The sequence below is a fragment of the Doryrhamphus excisus genome, chromosome 1 (assembly GCF_030265055.1).
Source record: "Doryrhamphus excisus isolate RoL2022-K1 chromosome 1, RoL_Dexc_1.0, whole genome shotgun sequence".
NCBI lineage: Eukaryota > Metazoa > Chordata > Actinopteri > Syngnathiformes > Syngnathidae > Doryrhamphus > Doryrhamphus excisus.
In genome coordinates, this window is record NC_080466.1 from 13,665,001 (window position 1) to 13,683,930 (window position 18,930).

Sequence of the window (18,930 nt, forward strand, 5' to 3'; positions counted from 1 at the left end):
GCCCCCCAAGCACATCCAAGAGATGAGGAGGTCGGCTATCTTGTTTGTAAAAGGCTCGTACATGGAGGAGTCCGAGTTCCAGGACGACGTGAAGGTGTACCATCTTGTGGCACAAAAAGACAGCAGGGCCGTGGAGCTCAGTTCCCCCAAAGCCGATGTGACGGAATCCAGACCAGCTCCACCAGGCCTGACTGAAGTTCCCGTGAAGAACATGCTCAAACATCAGACTGGCAAGAATGCCACTTCTCCAACTGACCTGAGCTCCAACCTGCAGAAGACCTCTGCTACGGAGGACCTCCTGGCTCAGTACGAGGAGCTCCTCCGAACATTTGACGCAGACGCAGGCGGAAAAGCCACCAAATGTGACACGGAGCAGAAGAAGTCCGCCACGCCTGAGGACGAGGACGTGGAGGACATGGACTTTGCCTCCTTTTCCCCAGAGACCCCAGAGCCGGAGAAGCTGCAGTCCCCGTTTAATTCGTCGCTTCGGAACACCAGCAGAAGTCAGTCCGTACCTTTTACAGGTGAGGGGACGACAGGTTGGTGCCGTGGCCTTCATCCTCCATGCTGAGCTCATGTTCTTTGCTTCCGTGTCCCACAGGACCCTTCGTCAGCGTGCTGCTGTCCCGCTTGGAGAACATGCTGTCCAACTCACTCCAAGTCAACTTGTTGTTGACGGGCATCCTGGCCCAGCTGGCCACCTACCCTCAGCCTCTGCTGCGCTCCTTCCTGCTCAACACCAACCTGGTGTTCCAGCCCAGCGTTCGCTCCCTCTACCAGGCAAGTTCCACCAGCTTCTCAGCAGCTAAGCCAGCCTGGAATAAAACATCAGCATTCAAATCCAACGTAAGATATCTCGTAGCTTCATCCATCACATTGCCTCCAACTTGGCGTGAGTGACAGGAAGAGAAGCTCTGACTAGGAGCGTGATTTGGCACCTTCCGGTCTAGACCTGGAATGTGAGACGGCCTAGTCTAGCTGTATCAAGGTCAAGGAGGTCATTTAAGCATCTTCATGTTCTCCGAGATTGCCTCCGGTGTTTCCAGGAGGCTGGTGGGAATGTCGCTCCAGGTGCTGGAGATGGCGTTCCTGTCTGGAGATCCATCCCAAATGTTCTCCACTGGAGTTAGATGAGGGGAAGACGCGGGACGGGCCAAAAGAGTCGGGTTTGGTGTGTGGTTTCCATGGTTACCAGCATTGTTTCCTGTGCCCACTGTCAGGTGCTGGCCTCGGTGAAGAACCAGATTGAGCATCTGGCAGCAAGCAGGAAGGACTTCCCACAAATGATGGTTGCCGCCCAACACTGGCTGATGGCCAGGGAGACTCTGGATGGAGAAGCAGGTGATGGATCTGACGTACTTAGTACTGTATTACTGTATTACTATTACTGTATACGCTACATACCTTCATCATATGACATCATATCATATGATACATATGTATAAATATGTATATACTGTACATACAAGCACTGAGCTATGGACCATCCAATCATTGCTACGTGTACATAAGTACTTATGTACGTACGTACGTCAGGTTGCAAACATTCTCTACTTTGTGGCACTATAAACACGCAGACTGAACACGCTAACCTTAGAGGAAGAAAGAACGCAGGCACACGAGTCCGCTGTCTTCCGCTTTCCAAGGCTGGTCTAGACTTACTAGACTTACTAGACTTACTAGACTTACTTAGACTTAGGTGGGGTCGCTCCTGGCGGCCATTTTGGAGAAGAAGACAGGAAGATATCAGGACAGTGGGGGCCCAGATGCTCAGATGTTATGTTGGCCACGCCTCTGTTACGTTGTCATGTGACGGCTTGTCATCTAAGCTCACTTCTGGTCACGTGACAGCGGCAGTGGGTGATGTCATCGTTTCTGCCTCTGGAAGCCGTTTGTCAAAAGATATGTTTCACTTTGACTTTGACACAAAGTGTGGCCTAAATATGGAAACATAAACAGCAAACAGTTTTCCTTGAAGGTGTAACCTCCTTCATGCAACATGGCTGAAAGGACAACTTCCTGCTCGCTGCAGAGGCGTTATTAGTCTTATCCCACGCATGGTTGCCACCTGGTGGCCGTTTTTTATCTTCATGCTGCACCTCATGGTCACTTCTATGGTGAAAAATAAGACGTAGAAAAGTGAGCGATTGAAGGACTTTTCGACCAGCAAGACGTGGCCGGCGTGGTATGGTATGTCTGGGGTTATGTAACACGTTTGTCCTCCTCAGACAAGCGCAGCGTGAGAGGTGCCGGGATCTTACACAGTTCTCCTCCACCAAGGCCCAAGTCCATCTCTCCAGAGCGGACCGAGGTCTTTGCGACTGTCCTCTTCACCGAGTTTCTGAAAGAACTGGCAGCCCTTGCTCAAGAGCACTCCATCCTGTCTTGCATTCCTGCAGAAGAGTAATTCAGACTTTTTGGGAAGCTAAATGTCCACTGCAGGGACGGCAGGCATCACCTTCTTTGCTTCTTAAGGGTAAAAGACGTCTTCCATTCTCCTGGATCTTTGTCTCAGGGGACTCCTGGTGCCTTCCATTAGCAACGTTGGACGTTCTTACCGGTGGGAATGTTGCCATGGAGCTGTGTGACATCCCATCACCACGGGATTTACCCCTCTCCCTCACGTTCTGCTGTGGAATAAAGTAGTTCCAGCTCTGCTGCCGTCACTCAAGTACGTGTGCGTAGTTTGGAGCGTCTATGAGAGAATGTCGTAGCTGAGCAGCATGCCGAGGCCCTGTCCGCACGGGAAGCTTCCTGGGAATGTGGGAATGTGGCGTCCACACTGCTGGATTAGTAAACGGGAGTGGGTCGTGGAGTGAAAAGGATGCAGTACGCCAGGTGCCGGAACTACTTTGTTCACCATGGAAAATAACTCACGTATTGATAAGGGTGTTGTAACCCCCCCCCCCCCCCCACCTCCCTTTAAGCTGACAAAGTGTGTAGCCATGTTTCCAGCCATCCAAGGTCTATGTGGTGGTGGTGGGGGGTGGAGCCTATCCCAGGCTAATGAAGTCATCTTTCCTACATGGATTTTCAGGAGCTGACTATGCAAAGGAAAAGTTTTTGGAAAGGGGGTGTCCATATGTGAAATGAATATGTTGTAAATAAGTATAATATTCCCGACCTGTCCCGACTCTGTTACACGGGGGCTCAGTTGAAAGCTCTATTTTCCCAGGTGACAAACATTTGGCCTCTTTTCCAGGAATGACTAGGATAGGATTTGATTCATAATATATTTGTAAGAAGGTCCAACAGTTGGAAGATCCCATGGGAAACTGGAAGCCAAATGATCCCGCATCAATAAATGGTTGGATCTACTCCAATGAGACGTGTGTTTGAGGTGAAATTGTACTTGGAGCTTTCTTGATGATCCATGCTGATCCCATCCATGAAAGGATGTCCATAACGTCCATCCCACATCCTCTTCCCACCAACTCTTTTTTCGTCTTTCACGCAATAATAAACACGTGCAGTGTCCAGTGTGGGCCACTAGAGGGAGACAGAGCAGCCCAGTGAACAGCGGCAACAAAAACATGGAAATACATGCCGTGGAATATGACAATAAATATGGAGCAGTATCAGACAGCATGGAAAATAGAAACATGTCCGCCGGGGTTGTTTCCACTCCTACTTCTATACTTCATTGGTTCAAAATTCATTCATTCATATTATAGGCCAATAAATAAACTAAATAAAACCTAGTCTAAGCAGCAAAGGTCACCATATTGCCATGGGGGGGGGGGGGGGGGGTGCTGGGGGGCCAGGGCTCTGGGTGACAGTGTAGCCTAAATTCCATTATAATAAAAACTCCGGTAGAGTCCAAGCGGCTTCCTCTCTGATCTTCCCGGCGAGGTTGACAAGGACAAATAGCCAGTCTGGGAAAAGTCTGGGATTTGTAAATGTCAAATCCGTAGGAATTCTGTGTTGATTTGGCACTGTTGTAAAATCAAATCAAACAGGATTCCGAACTCGCAACCTTGCACCGACTTGCTCATTTGTCGTGTTTATGCTCCACGTGCACAGCTTGTGTAATCCCATTAGCAGCACCCTTGCTGGAGGGGGGGTGGATTGAGGTTAGTCAAGCATTAAATCCTTGTTGTGGGCCGCATGCTTATTACCCAGCATGCACGGCGGAATCTGAGAAAAAGCACCCCTGGTCTTCATACACCCCCCCCCCCCCCCCCGCCCGTCTCAGCAGGAAGAGGAGGAGGGAGCCACTAGTCAGAGTTTCTCCACGGCTGTCTTCTTGTTGCCACGGTGACCTGATCCCGCTCCCAACCAGATCCAGATCCCAACAAGATCCAAATTGGAAAGGAAATAGGGAAGGATCGCCGCACCCGGCTGCTCCCTTGGGATGGGGCAGCGGATGGTCGCCGATTGGAGGGCGCTGTGGAAGTAAGGCCCCGGGAACGCCGTGGAAGTAAGGCGCCAGCGCACGTCGCCTGGGAATGCCCATGCACCAGACCAGCGTGGTCCCGGCCAGGGAGGGCAACGCCAACGGCAGGAGCGCCCCGCGGCCCAAACACAGGAATGAGGTGAGGTGACAGGTGCGCCTGGTATGTTGTTATTTTATGTAGTGTTGTGTTATGTTGTGTTATGTTTTGTTACGTATATTATGTTGTGTACTGTCATTATTGATACAGTACATTATATACAGTATAGCGTATACAGTTCTATAGTTGATCTAGTATATATAGATCAACTATAGAACTGGTCAAGCTGTATTAAATTATGGGTTTTGTTAGTGTGTGTGTGTGTGTGTACGTGCACACCATTATGGCTGACATGCTTTTCCAGTCTCTTGCGGCCACCTCTTATCACTCCCGATGCAATTTGTTGCTTTTCAAGAGTGTGACATCACCACTTCTAGGTCACATGACACCGGGTCACGTCTCTTACGCACACACGCACTTTCTTCGACGCATTGATACACATACTCATGCTAGCAGCACAGATAGCGTGACAACACTTCCCATGTCTGTTCTCCTTGGAATGGCTTATATAGGCGTATATAGGTCTATATAGGTCTATGTAGGTCTACAGGTGTATATATATATATATATATATATATATATATATATATATATATATATATATATATATATATATATATATATATATATATATATATATATATATATAGGTTGTCATGCTAGCTGCTACAATAACAGTATGGCTGTAGCTTGGCCAATATACCATAATATATAACATAATACTCTTATGTCCATGGCTTTTTGTGTGTGAGGGCTTTATGGTCAAGGTAGGTATTTGCCATGACGTCCATGGTTAGCTAGCTCATATTAACTCCTTTTCTGGTGTTCCAAAGCACGGAGTAGGGAAAGAAATATGTGATGATGGGAATAAAAAGTGCAGCGCTGTCCAAAAGCTGTATGAATAGGTGGCTGGGCCAGGAAGTAGTGTAGGGTACCCTCCACTACTTCCTGGCTGTGCTCATCAACCGCTGGCTTTTTTCAGCCTGGATGATTACACGTGGCCACCCTGAGCCACCAGGAGCAAATTGGTGGCAGCAGCAAATCCCTTTATCAGCTTACAAGAGCCCCCCCCGCCTGCTCTCCTTTTAGCTTTTATTTGGCCGGGTAGGACTGAGTTATGTGCTTTGCTGCCAACGCGGCCCTGCTTTGCTTTGTCAGCCGTTAGCGAGGCGAGGAAGACGCCTACGGGACACGGGAACAAGTTAAGCGTCCGTGTATTCCAGTTCTTAAAGATATTCCTTTGGCTTGGTGCTGAAGGAATGTGGTCATCGCCTGTTTGGTAGTCACACATGTTTACTTTCACTATCCCAGCAGGAAACATCGCTCTGATGGTATCAATCATGTATCATATCTCCGTGATGGTATCAATCATGTATCATATATCTATGATGGTATCAATCATGTATCATATATCTATGATGGTATCAATCATGGTATCAATCATGTATCATATCTCCATGATGGTATCGATCATGTATCATATCTCCACGACGGTATCGATCATGTATCATATCTCCACGACGGTATCGATCATGTATTATATCACCACGACGGTATCGATCATGTATCATATCTCCACGACGGTATCGATCATGTATCATATCTCCACGACGGTATCAATCATGTATCATATCTCCACGACGGTATCAATCATGTATCATATCTCCATGATGGTATCAATCATGTATGATACGTATGAATGAAATGACTTATGAGTGATATTTCTTTTTGAAGGCGAGCTCCACAGCGGGACAAGCTAGCGCCTCAAAGACGTCCATCAGCCCGTCTCCTCAGGACATTTGCAGGTAATGTCCCTTTAAGAGTCTAAAGGCTGTTCAGGCGGCTGAGCCAGGGAATGAGGGAATGATTGAGGGAATGAGGGGGTCAATATGATGGATGTAAATGTGGGTACGTGTCCGCCATCACTTCCACCTGCGTCCATGATCATCTCACGTTGACGTTCACGTCCACATCCATCTGCGTGTTTAGTGTTGGTCAGCTGACCTGCGTGAAGGAGAATGTTCCAATCACCAAGAGCATACATCCGGTGTCCAGCCCGGGCCGGCGCCCCCCAGCCCAGGCCCCCAAGAAGCAGGTGAAGCGCCGCCACCGCCGCAGGAGGCACCATGTCACCGCCCTCCGCTGCGTGGAGGCCGACGCTGCGTGCGACCCAGCGGACCCCGGCGAGTGCAGCCTCAGCGGCGAGTTGAGCGAGAGGCGGGAGCGGCCCTGGCGGGGAAGCCGGGAGTCGGTGCCGCGCCTCCGCTGCTCGGCCGCCTTCCGCTCGGACTCCACCTCCTCGGAGGATGCGCCACCCCGGCACCTCCGCAGCTGGAGCGAGGAGAAGTCGCGGCGCCGCAGCCGGAGCAAAGGCAGGGAGGACGTGACGGAGGTCATGGAGCTGCAGTCGGTGGACTCGGACGAGGGGAAGGAGAACCATCCCCTGGCGGAGGGTGGAGGTGGCGACGGCCTGAAGAAGCGGTGCAGCGGCGGCTGCCCGACGACTGGGGACGACCGGCGTTCGCCCAAGGACGGCTTGCAGAGCGAAGACGACGACGGCAGAGGTCGCAAGTCAAGAAGCACGGTGGACAGCTCCTCGCCGGTGGAGGATGGCGAGGAGCTCATCACCAAGAAATACCAGGAAAAGGGGTCAGGGGGCGGGGACATGTCTGTGCCCACGCCTCGGAAGCGGTGCGACGTGCCTCAGATGTGCTCCGATGATTCTGAGACGGAGGTGTGCAGGTCAGTGTGTGCGTGTGCGACCTACAAGAAGGTCCTCACCAAGTCACGCGTCAGCTGAATGTGTGTGTGCGTGTGTGCGTGTGCACGCAGGATCTGCCACTGCGAGGGCGATGAGGAGTGTCCCCTCATCATGCCGTGTCGCTGCACGGGCAGCCTCAGCTTTGTCCACCACGCGTGTCTCTACCAGTGGATCAAGTCATCAGACACGCGCTGCTGCGAACTCTGCAAGTTCGACTTCATCATGGAGACCAAACTCAAACCCCTACGCAAGGTGCAAACACGCACACGCACACATGCGCTAGAAGTACATCCTACTGGCATCCATTTCTTTCCAAGACCCCCAGCAAACCATCCAAATATTATAAAATTCCCATCCATCCATCCATGGATGGGGCAGCAGCCTAAGCAGGGAATCCCAGACTTCCACCTCCTCGGCCACTTTGTCCAGCTCCTCCCGCCGGATTCCAAAGCGTTTCCAGGCCAGTTGAGACACATGGTCTCTCTGATGTGTCCCGGGTCTTCCCCGAGACCTCTACCAGTCGGACGAGCATCCTGACCAGATGCCCGAGCCGCCTCATCCGGCTGGGAAACTTCTACTCTCTACTTGACCCCAACTTGAACGCAGGTCAAATAGAGAGCTTGGCTTTTCCGACCGATGCAGAGTCCACATCACTGCAGAGACCATCTCATGTTCCATCCTTCCCTCACTTGTGAACGAGACCCCGAGGTCCTTCAACTCCTCCAATAGGGGCGGGATCTCATTCCTGACCTGGAGATGGCACTCCTTGTATTGTCATCCCAGCTGCATCACCTGCAAAACGCAGGAGGCCAGTCCTGCAGCCCCCAATGTGGAACCCCTCGACACCCCGGGGACGGGGCCACGAGTATCCGAGAAGTGTGAGCTGATAGAGATGATATTAGTGTATTGCAATATATTGACATGTACTGTAGTTTTTCATTGTAAAAGTAAAGGTCAAAGGTGGTAGACCCAGCCTGTCCATCAGTGTCTGGAGACCCCCCGCCCCCAATGTGGCCCCCCTTCCATAAAGTCCATGCACGTTGCTATCATTGGAACGCAACTTGCTGGTCATCCCAATCCCAAAATCCCAAATTCCCTGCTGGAAAATGTTAGAATTGGCTTGTTAGTTAGCCAGCGCCCCCTGCTGGATGCATGGCAGACACACCTTTCCCTTGTGGATAGTGCCATCCAACTGCTAGAGCTATTTACCACTTGGAGTAGAGAAAAGGAAGTTAACATCATTTGTCTTCCCATGTGGCACCACCTGCTGGCCAGTGGGAGAAGCTGCACATGTCCAAGAGCGAGAGGAGAAAGATCTTCTGTTCCGTCTTGTTCCACCTGCTATCCATCATGTGCATGCTGTGGTCAGTCTACGTCCTGGTCAAGAGAACCACAGAGGAGATCAAACTCGGCAAGAACGGTAAAACGGACTCGTCCGTCCGTCTGTGCTTTGCGTGTTGTGACGTCTTGCGTGTTGTGACGTCATGCTCATTGATTGCGTGTTGTGCTGTGCCTTTGGTAGAGAAGAAGTTCTAGCTGAAGGTTTAGGCCAGAATGTTAGCGAGTGATACGAGTTCCAAGATGGGAACGTGTGATTCGTTGGTGCCGTGTCCGAGGAAGTACATATCACGGCCATATTCCATATCATAACCAACTGGGATCCATGCTGTTGGAAAAGGAGTTTGCATGAGTCGATTAGAATCAGATGGAAGTTTGAGCCAATCCAGGGGGCGTGGCCGTGATATACAGTATGTACTGTATGTACTGTATGTAGTGTATGTCCAGTATGGTGTACTGTATGTCCATAAAGAGTACTGAATGCTGTTGATTGCAGAGGAGTTATGGAGGGTTTCTCTTCTCAAGTACTATACTCCAGAGGGTAAGCACAGCTCGGCACCACCCGAGGCGGTTGATGGCGCCCCCCCCAGGCTGCCCTAACGAGCGCGTCTGTGCTTGCAGGCGTGCTGGAGTGGCCCTTCTGGACCAAACTGATCGTGGTGGCCGTGGGCTTCACGGGGGGGCTGATCTTCATGTACATCCAGTGCAAGGTCTACCTGCAGCTGTGGTGCCGCCTCAAGGCCTTCAACCGCATCATCACCGTGCAGAGCTGCCCCGACAAGAACCCCCAGCGCCGCCCACCTGGCCAACGGCAAGCACGACACGGCCGAGGTTCCTGTCGGCCCGGTCCCGGGGACCCACCTGGACTCTGACACCTCCCTGGAGGCGGCCGTGGCGCCCATGCAGAACCCGGTGTGACATCGGGACCGGCATCAAGGGCGTGTGGCCAGCAGGGCCGACGGGGTTCTTGGTCCATGGAGGCTGGAGATGAAGAGCAGGCCTCGACGGATCCAGGGGGGCTGCTTTTGTTCGACTTTTTCCACACGCCGACGACATCTTTCACTTGTTGACCTGCAGCGACACCTTCAATGTGCTTTTAAGCCCCTTTCACACAGCCCCCTTTTGGATGACCAGTACGGCACCGATTGGGGGCCCTCTGAGATGGTATGGGACCAAAATGATGCTGGAAAGGTGGACACTCGTTTCTGCTGCCCTGCTGAGGTGAAAGACAAGATGGTCAGCGTCCCAACGTGAACACGTACCAGGTGGTTCCATCGGGGGGAGGGGGGGGGGGCTATGTTCACGTGAGGTATCTGTAAAGCTGCCGTTTAGAAGTCGTCCTTGACTGGCTGTCATGAAATAGAGAACATATATATTCTATTAAATACACCACAGCACTATTTCTGGACGCCCCATTAACGAGCACCCACACCGCAGTTTGAGGAAATGCAGTGTTGGATGTGGCACCACGAACAGGAAGTTAAAAAAAGGCTACTTCATTGCAGTTTGCAGACGGCTCCTCTCCACAAGACCAACGTTATCTGTATCTCCTCACCGAGAACATCCACTTGCCATCAACTAATTTCTAAAAACGTTATCACATGGTACTCTCTGCAGTTAAGTAACAATGCCCGCCAGATGAGGAAAAGCCAAAAGGCGAAAGGAAAGGTCATTCTCTGCTCCATAAAGATGCGGTAAAGGTTTATTTTGGTCTTCCTTTGGACACCAAAGCAGCGTCTAGAAGCCTTATCCTGGTCTCCTGACGGTCGTCTTCAGCCAAAAGGCCAAGGCCAGATGGCGTCTTTGATGATGACCACTTTGGTATGACAAGGATCCCTTTTCCTGTCTAACAAGGAATAAGAACAGTCCACCTCAGCTATGCTCTACCACTTCCTTTACATCTGGCGCCATCTGCTGGTTAAAGTTAGACAGTGCCGCTCAAAGGTTTGGAGACATCCTCCAGCCCGCTAATGTGAAGGTGTCTCCAACCTGTGGGTCCTACTGTAGGTCAACTGGCGTCACACATCCTTTCCATTCCTCCGTCTTCTTCTTCTTCAGAAGCCTCGTTCTTCTCCTCTCCCACGTCCATCACTTCCACGCCTTTGCTTGAAACCTTTCTCAGCTTAATGTTTGGAAGTTTCTTCAGGTCTCCCGTCCACTCCCTGCATAATGGAAAAAGGAACAGTTGCGTCACCCCAGCACCCCCTCAAAAACAAAGCAACAGACGGCTTCCTCACTTCCATGCACTTGTCCTAAATGTCTTCTATGATTGGGAATTATCTTCCAAGTCCTTTGCTTTTTTTAAGCTAAGGCTAAGCTACATTTTCGTCCACTTGGGTTGGTGTATTTTTCATCAAAATGAAAAATGTTTTTGACTCATTTAACCTCTGTCCATCCATCTTCTATGCCACTTATCCTCATCAGGGTCGCGGGGGTGCTGGAGCCTATCCCAGCTGTCTTCAGGCCAGAGGCGGGGTCCACCCTGGACTGGTGGCCAGCCAATCCCAGGGCACATATAGACAAACGACCACTCCCACCCACATTCATACCTATGGACAATTTGGAGCGGCTAATGAAGCTAACATGTAACCTGAATTTCATTTCACCTTAGCTCTGACAAAACAAAATGTAGAAGACAATTACAAACAATACAGAACATATTGAAGCAAAGCTGAAGAATCATGTCAGTGAGCCTTGAAGCCAGCTTGAAAGCAGCCAAATCCAGCCATCCCTCATTGTCCCACTCCCTCACCATACGGCGCCTTTCCAACAATATCATAATAATAATTATGATAAGGGACTATTATTAGTCTAAAAGTAGAGAAGGCCAGGTTGTGTGTAGCATCGTGGTCACCAGGCATCAGTAGCGGAGACCGGCCCCTGAGCCAGCAGGGCCCAGCCCACAGGTTCTCCTCCCATCCCATGTAGAAGTGGTAGGTTCTTGTCACCTTGGTCCTTCTTCCCCGCTCCGTTTGAAAGGCTTCTTAAGTTAAGAATACTTACACAAAGTACATTGGAGAGGCTAACTACTAACTACTAGCTCGGTAGCTTGCTATGCTAGTATTGGCAGTAGAGAAAAGGACCGTACGGGTAATCTCGCCTCATTGATTTTTTTTAAATAATGGATTGTCTGAGCTATTTTGAATGTGATGGTGTTTATGGGCATGAGGTCACACCGCCATCATCACACACCCCAAGCGTGAATGAAACAAAAGTGAGGCCAGAAATGCCACCGGCAAACAAAGTCCACCATGATGCAAGATATCAAGTAGACACATTCCAAGTGTGAAAAGGAGTCACTGCACGCACCTGAAGGTTTTCAGGTGTTTTGTGTTGATGAAGTCTGGGATCTCTGAGGCAGACGGGAAGCACATCAAACGCAATGTGGAGTACTGATGAAGGATTTGTGTCCTACACGCTCACCTAAGCCCACGCTCTCGTACTGCGCTCGCTCCCGCTCGATATTCTGCTTGATGGCGCTCTCTCTGGCACCGTGCAGACGACCTTGACGACCCTTGATGCTGTTCACCAGCTCAATCTGCTCCAGCTCTGAATCAAACCTCTGGAGGTACCTACACACACACCAGATACAATGAAGGAAATACTGTGGTAGTCATGACATGGAAAACCACTTTCTAAATACACTTCTATCACTATTAGAGTCCACTAGACAAGACATAACACCCCTATAGTCACCTTTACACTCATATTGCCCAATATAATAGACATAATAAGATAAAATAATATATAGAAAAGCCGTTTACCAGCGTTTTCTGAATTACCGCTTCTTCTCCATGCACCCCATTTCTGTTTCTCTGACTCACATTCCACAAACTACTTCACAGGTCATGATGCCCTGCTCACCTCTCAATGACGTCACAAGCATCTTTTTTGCTGTAACTGGTCTTTTGCGGGTCCAACTGCGCCTGGAACCACAGCAGCTTCTCTCCTACGTGTGACAAGCTAACATTATGACATAATGCATAAAGACATAATAGGTATGACAAGCTAACACTATGACATATTGCATGGAGACATAATAGGTATGACAAGCTAACACTATGACATAATGCATGGAGGCATAATAGGTGTGACAAGCTAACATTGTGACAAGCTAACACTATGACATAATGCATGGAGACATAATAGGTGTGACAAGCTAACATTGTGACATAATGCATAAAGACATGATGGGTATGACAAGCTAACACTATGACATATTGCATGGAGACATAATAGGTGTGACAAGCTAACACTGACATATTGCATGGAGACATAATAGGTGTGACAAGCTAACACTGACATATTGCATGGAGACATAATAGGTGTGACAAGCTAACATTGTGACAAGCTAACACTATGACATAATGCATGGAGACATAGCAACAGACCCCGAACCTACGACCATCTTACCGATGGTGTTCAGACGTGCTGCCTTGTCAATCTTCTGTCTGCAGCAACACAAAACAACTTAGCATTTTTTCACAACACTTAAAATAAATCTATTCATTCGAAGGAACCTTTCTTTCTTCTTTAGCCGTATTTCCTCACTGGCCAAGTAGGCAGCTTTCCTGCTATACGGATGGACAACCTTTTCCGCGGGTTTGCCCTTCGGTTTGCGATTCTTCGGCTGGAAGTACAATCACGGATTAAATGCAGATTTCATATATTAGTCTTGTTTTACAATTAATAGTTTCGGGTGCGTGATAACGCTGCATTACCATTTTTTCTCCTGGCCAACTCGTGCTGCCCACTGTTGACAAAAAAAAAACAGGAACGGAAGCGGAAGCAGTACGTCTATAAAATAGGACCGGGCGGAAAAATGTCCTTTTTAAAAAGTCCTCCTATAAAGACAGCGGTAAAAACGACGTAGACCGTTTGCTTTAAGTTGTGTTTTTCTTTTAATAACATTGATTAAAATGATGTTTTATGCGATCTAATATACACAATATTGACACACGATAATTATTTTGACTAATGTGAAACAAACATGCCACAGTGAATCAGTACGATCACATACATGAAATAGATATCCACATCATCATACAATTTATTAATTCATTCATTTTTTACCACTTATCCTCACAAGGGTCGCGGGGTGCTGGAGCCTATCCCAGCCGTCTTTGGGCAGAGACTGGTGGCCAGCCAATCACAGGGCACATATAGACAAACAACCATTCACACTCACATTCATACCGATGGACAATTTGGAGTGGCCAATTAAGCTAACATGTTTTTGGAATGGGGGAGGAAACCGGAGTCATCATAAAATGATAGACCATAGACCACATCCCTGATCTGAACCCCCATCCAGTACACTGCGTCAGTTTTAGTATCAAATAAGTATATCATAGTACACTTGAATAAAGGCCTTTTTGCTATGACAGGAAGTGTGTCCTGGAGCTTCACATGGGGTCGTTTTGCCACCTTAGCTAGCTCTTGCAAACATTGGTCCTTTTTATAACCCATCATTCTATTCCGCACGTGCCATTGGGGGCGCTGTAAAACTTGCAAAACTCAATCTGTGTTTTGTTTCTCTGTTTCATGTAAAAAAACAAACAACTTGTTATGGGGCAGAAATACTGGAGCCCCGTGACTTCTGCCTAGCAACAAAGCCCTAGCAGGGAGTCACCAAAGTTTGGAGAATGAAATGGCTGTTGAGTTTTTTTTAGAGTAATGAGTATTCATCCCAGTGACTGGTCTTTAAATGTATATAACAATATGTCTTTGGACCCCCCCAGCCCCTGCATACCTGCAGCAGGAATGTGCGTGTGCATGCACCGGACTTGTGGTGACACGTACAAGTGTTGCGTCACACCCGAGTGACTGTTCTCGGTGGGTGTGTCTTTTTCCCGTCAAGGAGCGTCAGGAAGTGCGATGCTGTGACGGTGGCGGTGCGAGACGCGGACACACAACGCCATGGCATCATGTCCGCCTCATGGCCACCTACCATGAGAGGCCCCCGGGGGAAGACCCCTCCTCTGGTGTTCCCGCTGCTCCTGTGGCTCCTGGCTGGGACCTGGACCGGGGCTGGTAAGCATGCTGGACTTTTTCACGTTTACTTTTGACACAGCGTTTGTTCCGGCCAACAGGTTGTGTGACTGACAGTGTCTACTTTCACATAGATCTAGATCTCATAGAGTACACGTGGACATTTAAGCCCAATCTTCAAGCTCCTTGGTGGGACAGCATGTTCCGTGGTCAACACCTCCACTTTGTGCTTTTGCAACCATTTTGATTTTTGTGGCAACAGCTGCAAGCGGAAGTGGTAACTTCCTGTACGCGCTGGCTGTCACACATCACTCACCTCTGAGTCAAGCTCTGCTTGGCTCTCCACAATCACATCCGGAACACATTCATTACATCACATACGAGCATGAGCCTTATTCATGTCTTATTTTCTCTTTCTATTATCTACTATGGTGGGGAAAGGTGACTATAGGGGTGTTATTTCATGTCTATAGGGCTCTAATACTGCTACGAACCATATTTAGACAGTTGTAAACATGTTTTCTATGCCTAATGTGTCTTAATTTCTCTTACTATGTCTACTATATTGAGTAATAGGAGTGTGAGGTGACTATAGGGGTGTTATTTTATGTCTATAGGGCTCTAATACTGCTGCGAACCATATTTAGACAGTTTTAAACATGTTTTCTATGCCTATTGTGTCTTAATTTCTCTTATTAGGTCCACTATATTGAGTAATAGGAGTGCAAAGGTGGGCATAGGGGTGTTATTTTATGTCTAAAGGGCTCTAATACTGCTACGAACCATATTTAGACACATAAAACATAAAATTGGACTTGTTTTAGTTTTTCTTGTTGTTGTTGTAGTGTGGTGCCAAGATGGCGGTGATGATCAGGAAAGCGAGACGCCGGCAGACGAGACGGAAGTCGTGGAAGAAGTTGTGGACGGTGACACGGACGTCCTCGCAGGTCAGATATTTTCTGCTTGGGAAATGATCACATGACGGATAAACAGGAAGTTGTCTGGGCCCGTACGATGCATTAGCACCCCCCGGTGGCTGCGTGGTGTTAGCACATGTGTGACAACTAAGCTCTGGATGACCGCTTCTAGAGCCCACCTTGTCTTCTCCGGACGCGCCCCCAACGCTAGACCCCTCCCCCACCCAGGAGGGTGGTACAGATACAGGTAAGCGGGGCTTAACGTCTTCTTCCACTTGCACCACCATTCACTATGTTGTTCAAACCCTGGCCGTGGTTTGACCTTGGAACAGATGATTTCCATGTTGATGATTTCTTGGCAGAGCGGATTGCAACTGAAGACAGAGCAGAAGATCTCGGCTCTGGGGGGGACAGTCCAGGTAGAAAGAAGACTTTAGGACATATTATTTCATTTTAATTTTTACTTTCATTTTACTATTTTGTTTTATTTGATGTTTTTATTTGTACTTTTATTTTAACTTTAACGTTTACTTTCCATTTCATTTCACCTCATTTTATTTGATTGTCATTTCAATCGATTTTATTTTTACTTTTATTCTCACTTTTCATTTGGCTTTGTTTTATTTAATTGTCATTTCATTTGTTTCTTTACATTTACATTTGCACTTACACTTTTTTTCCAGAAGCAAGCACGGAGGATATGAACTACGCCGACTCCACCCTGAGTCCTCTGGGAGACGAGGGCTTCAGTCTCCCCATGGTGGTCATCCCGGTGGCCCTGGTGGTCTTCATCGTGGCCGCTGTGGTTTTGGCCGTCTTCCTCAAACGGAGGTTGAGTAAAGAGGCTGCCAAGGGTGAAATGCTTTCAATCCAACTTTATTGCCCGTTGCTACCTGACGAGGGTGCAGATTGCCATTGTGGCGCATTTGTGATGTGACGTGATGACTTTGGGGTCATATTAGTCCATTTCCTGCCACGTGGAGCACATACAGTATTTCTAACAAGCTTTTATATTTTTGGGTGTAGATTCAAGAAAAGATGATCCATATCTGGACGGGTCCAGCGTGGAGAAAGTGCCAATGTAGGTACTGCATTAAAATACACAGAGTATCATGTTTGGGAATATTATGGCATACAAATGTCAAAGGAAGTCAATTACTGCAGACTGAAAGCAGTCAACCTTTGAAGACGAACGTAATGCTGAGCAATACTGTCACCTAGTGGTGCTTTGTAGGCATCGCTGCAGATGTGTCATGCAGAAAAAAACGTACTGCACCTCAAAATGGGATGTGTTTGTGTTTGCGTGTTGTCAGGCCCATGTTTGAAGAAGACGTGCCTTCCGTCTTGGAGCTGGAGATGGACGAGTTGGACCAGTGGATGAAAAATGACGGTGGGTTTTAGGGAATGGGAAGAGCCCACTGTGGATGGTGGCCAATAGATGGCCTGAAGCAGCCGAAGGCACCCAGGACGCTGGTTGGCTCTCACCTTTGTTTTGGGCCTCAATGTGCAAATCAAAGCTGTAGCAACCAAACAGGCAATCATTGTCCAATAGCGATCATCTTAGCTAAAACTAGCGACTAAAAGTCAAATAAAGCCAATGTATTTACCCACAGAGGTTGATTTCTACCATATTTAGTAAAAAAAGTATTAATAATGATTGACAAATATATTCTGTTCAGTAAAAATAATCTTATCAAAAGTTCAAATGTATTTGTAATGATATGGACAACAGGTGGTGCCTTATAGCGAATGTCGCCCCCCAGTGGCCACCATTACAAAAGCCTTTGTGTGGTATGCCTTTAGGCTCCAGCAGAGGTCACTGTTTCCACTCGTTTGTGGAATCTAACAGGTGACCAAATATTCATCGATGATTTGATTGGGTGCTTTTGTCTTTAAAAAACAATCCACTCTTTGCGTAACATTTGGCACACAAATCACTTCATTAGGTACACCTTCACTCATTTTTACCTCGAATCAAGGCAATATGTTTATGCTGTTAGCGTCATGTCATGTCATGCTCGCTTTATTTATGGCATGACTTTCTTCAAACGGGTGTAGGTCGCTCGTTACGCCAGCGTGACCCGTGTGGGGCAGGCCGAGGACACGCACACACACACATACACATACACGGTGCCGTTAGTCAACCTTTTCTCAGGCTTTTGAAACATTTCCAAAGCACGGTGAGAGGACACATTGACTGATCTCCGTGTACACGACACATACACGAGTGAAGTAGGAGTGGGGCCTACAGTAAGCTAGGCAGACAAGCAGCCCGTATAGCCGTGTAGACCTCCGCCAAGGTTCAGTTCTAGAAAAGAAAGCATGGCCCAAGGTGTCAGCGTGTGAGGTGAGGTGCAGGCGTGCAGTCCAACAGCTAGGAGGGTTTTTCAAGCCATGGCGCTGGAGTCCAATCGCTATGTGAGCTGTGTCTGAGAAGGTCTTTGCTTGCTGCTTCTGTGCAGTCAGGAGAAGATTCCTCACAGCCTTTCACTGCTTTCGCTGCAGGATGACTCCACACGCCAACATGGCAGATCCTCGGCAGGATCACGGATGATCACAAGATCATCTTCTTCACCAGCTTCTTCCTCTGACTGGGATGACAGCAAGCTCGTCCAGGCCCTGTTTGGACTGTAAATATACCAATATACCAAGACTCCACACCCAACCACCTTCTCAGTGCTACAGCAATAAAATGTCCCACACTAGAAGTGTCGTGGTATTCCATCCTGTCCATCCTACCGTCATACTTCACTGCACTTGTATACAGTACAGTCATTTGCTCCCCAAATATGGCAGCTTTCCCCTGGGAAGGGGGTGCCTTGGCGGTGGAAAGCACCATAGCGGTCAAAGATCATTTATTTCTAAGGTTGATTCTCCGAACAAAATGACAACTGTATTCCTGTAAAAAGTGCAAGCCTGGTTAAGATGTCTTCTTAAGCTTCTAATGCATTGCTTTTGTTCTATCAAATATCATATATATATATATATATATATATATATATATATATATATATATATATATATATATATATATATATATATATATATATATATATATATATATATATATATATATATATATATATATATATATATATATATATATATATATATATATTGTGTATATTCAAAGTGATACTTAAAAATGTAGGTGGAGTTTGTGCACACCTGGAGGTAAGAAGGCCTGGAAGAAATGAGGACATGGTTGCTACCACATGACCACCATCAGCACAACACACACCCCTCAGAGTGTGTGTGAAGTTTGCATGTTCTCCCGTGCGTGCGTGCCCCCCCCCCCCCCCCCATTCAAAAACATGCTAGCTTGATTGGCCACTCCAAATTGTTCATAGGTATGAATGTGAGTGTGAATGGTTGTTTGTCTATATGTGCCCTACTGTATATATTGGCTGGCCACCAGTCCAGGGTGGAC

General features: G+C 48.0%; 4 protein-coding genes across 10 annotated transcripts in view; 3 read left to right on the forward strand and 1 right to left on the reverse strand.

Annotated features, from left to right (window-relative positions):
• fhip1aa (FHF complex subunit HOOK interacting protein 1Aa) overlaps positions 1 to 3,677 on the forward strand; it is a 15,519-nt gene extending 11,842 nt beyond the window's left edge. For 2 of the 3 annotated variants that reach the window (XM_058075962.1, XM_058075972.1), the window contains 4 exons: positions 1 to 524; positions 602 to 780; positions 1,221 to 1,341; positions 2,229 to 3,676. The exon at positions 1 to 524 is cut by the window's left edge and continues 397 nt beyond it. In XM_058075962.1, coding sequence (XP_057931945.1) covers positions 1 to 524; positions 602 to 780; positions 1,221 to 1,341; positions 2,229 to 2,407 — 1,003 coding nt within the window. In that variant the 3' untranslated portion in view covers positions 2,408 to 3,676. Of the gene's footprint in view, positions 525 to 601; positions 781 to 1,220; positions 1,342 to 2,228 lie in introns of all 3 variants that reach the window. The other variant, XM_058075983.1, reaches the window with a different exon arrangement.
• A 446-nt stretch (positions 3,678 to 4,123) lies between these two features.
• marchf1 (membrane-associated ring finger (C3HC4) 1) lies at positions 4,124 to 14,296 on the forward strand. 4 transcript variants are annotated; one of them, XR_009130180.1, is made up of 8 exons: positions 4,124 to 4,535; positions 6,228 to 6,298; positions 6,483 to 7,235; positions 7,326 to 7,506; positions 8,530 to 8,674; positions 9,089 to 9,133; positions 9,214 to 12,831; positions 12,875 to 14,296. XR_009130180.1 is itself a non-coding variant. In XM_058075993.1 (7 exons), the coding sequence occupies exons 1-7, from the start codon at positions 4,449 to 4,451 to the stop codon at positions 9,462 to 9,464; spliced, it is 1,533 nt and encodes a 510-aa protein (XP_057931976.1). In that variant the 5' UTR covers positions 4,124 to 4,448; the 3' UTR covers positions 9,465 to 14,296. The 4 variants fall into 4 exon arrangements, 2 of the variants coding, with proteins under 2 accessions (XP_057931976.1, XP_057931993.1); XR_009130181.1 differs by having other exon boundaries at positions 9,214 to 10,929; positions 11,017 to 14,296; XM_058075993.1 differs by having other exon boundaries at positions 9,214 to 14,296.
• Positions 10,273 to 13,392, reverse strand: tma16 (translation machinery associated 16 homolog). Of its 2 annotated transcripts, XM_058076042.1 has the most exons (8): positions 13,314 to 13,392; positions 13,113 to 13,222; positions 13,006 to 13,043; positions 12,457 to 12,541; positions 12,016 to 12,164; positions 11,902 to 11,944; positions 10,582 to 10,754; positions 10,273 to 10,438 (listed from the first exon to the last, which is right to left on the reverse strand). In XM_058076042.1, the coding sequence occupies exons 1-7, from the start codon at positions 13,314 to 13,316 to the stop codon at positions 10,601 to 10,603; spliced, it is 582 nt and encodes a 193-aa protein (XP_057932025.1). In that variant the 5' UTR covers positions 13,317 to 13,392; the 3' UTR covers positions 10,273 to 10,438; positions 10,582 to 10,600. The 2 variants fall into 2 exon arrangements, with proteins under 2 accessions (XP_057932025.1, XP_057932018.1); XM_058076035.1 differs by having other exon boundaries at positions 10,273 to 10,754.
• An 87-nt stretch (positions 14,297 to 14,383) lies between the features above and the next one.
• tmem154 (transmembrane protein 154) lies at positions 14,384 to 18,443 on the forward strand. The gene is made up of 8 exons (XM_058076023.1): positions 14,384 to 14,625; positions 15,429 to 15,530; positions 15,673 to 15,747; positions 15,863 to 15,919; positions 16,184 to 16,354; positions 16,527 to 16,581; positions 16,814 to 16,890; positions 18,006 to 18,443. Exons 1-8 carry the CDS (start codon positions 14,520 to 14,522, stop codon positions 18,008 to 18,010), a joined length of 648 nt encoding a protein of 215 aa, XP_057932006.1. The 5' UTR covers positions 14,384 to 14,519; the 3' UTR covers positions 18,011 to 18,443.
• Positions 18,444 to 18,930: the final 487 nt, after the last annotated feature.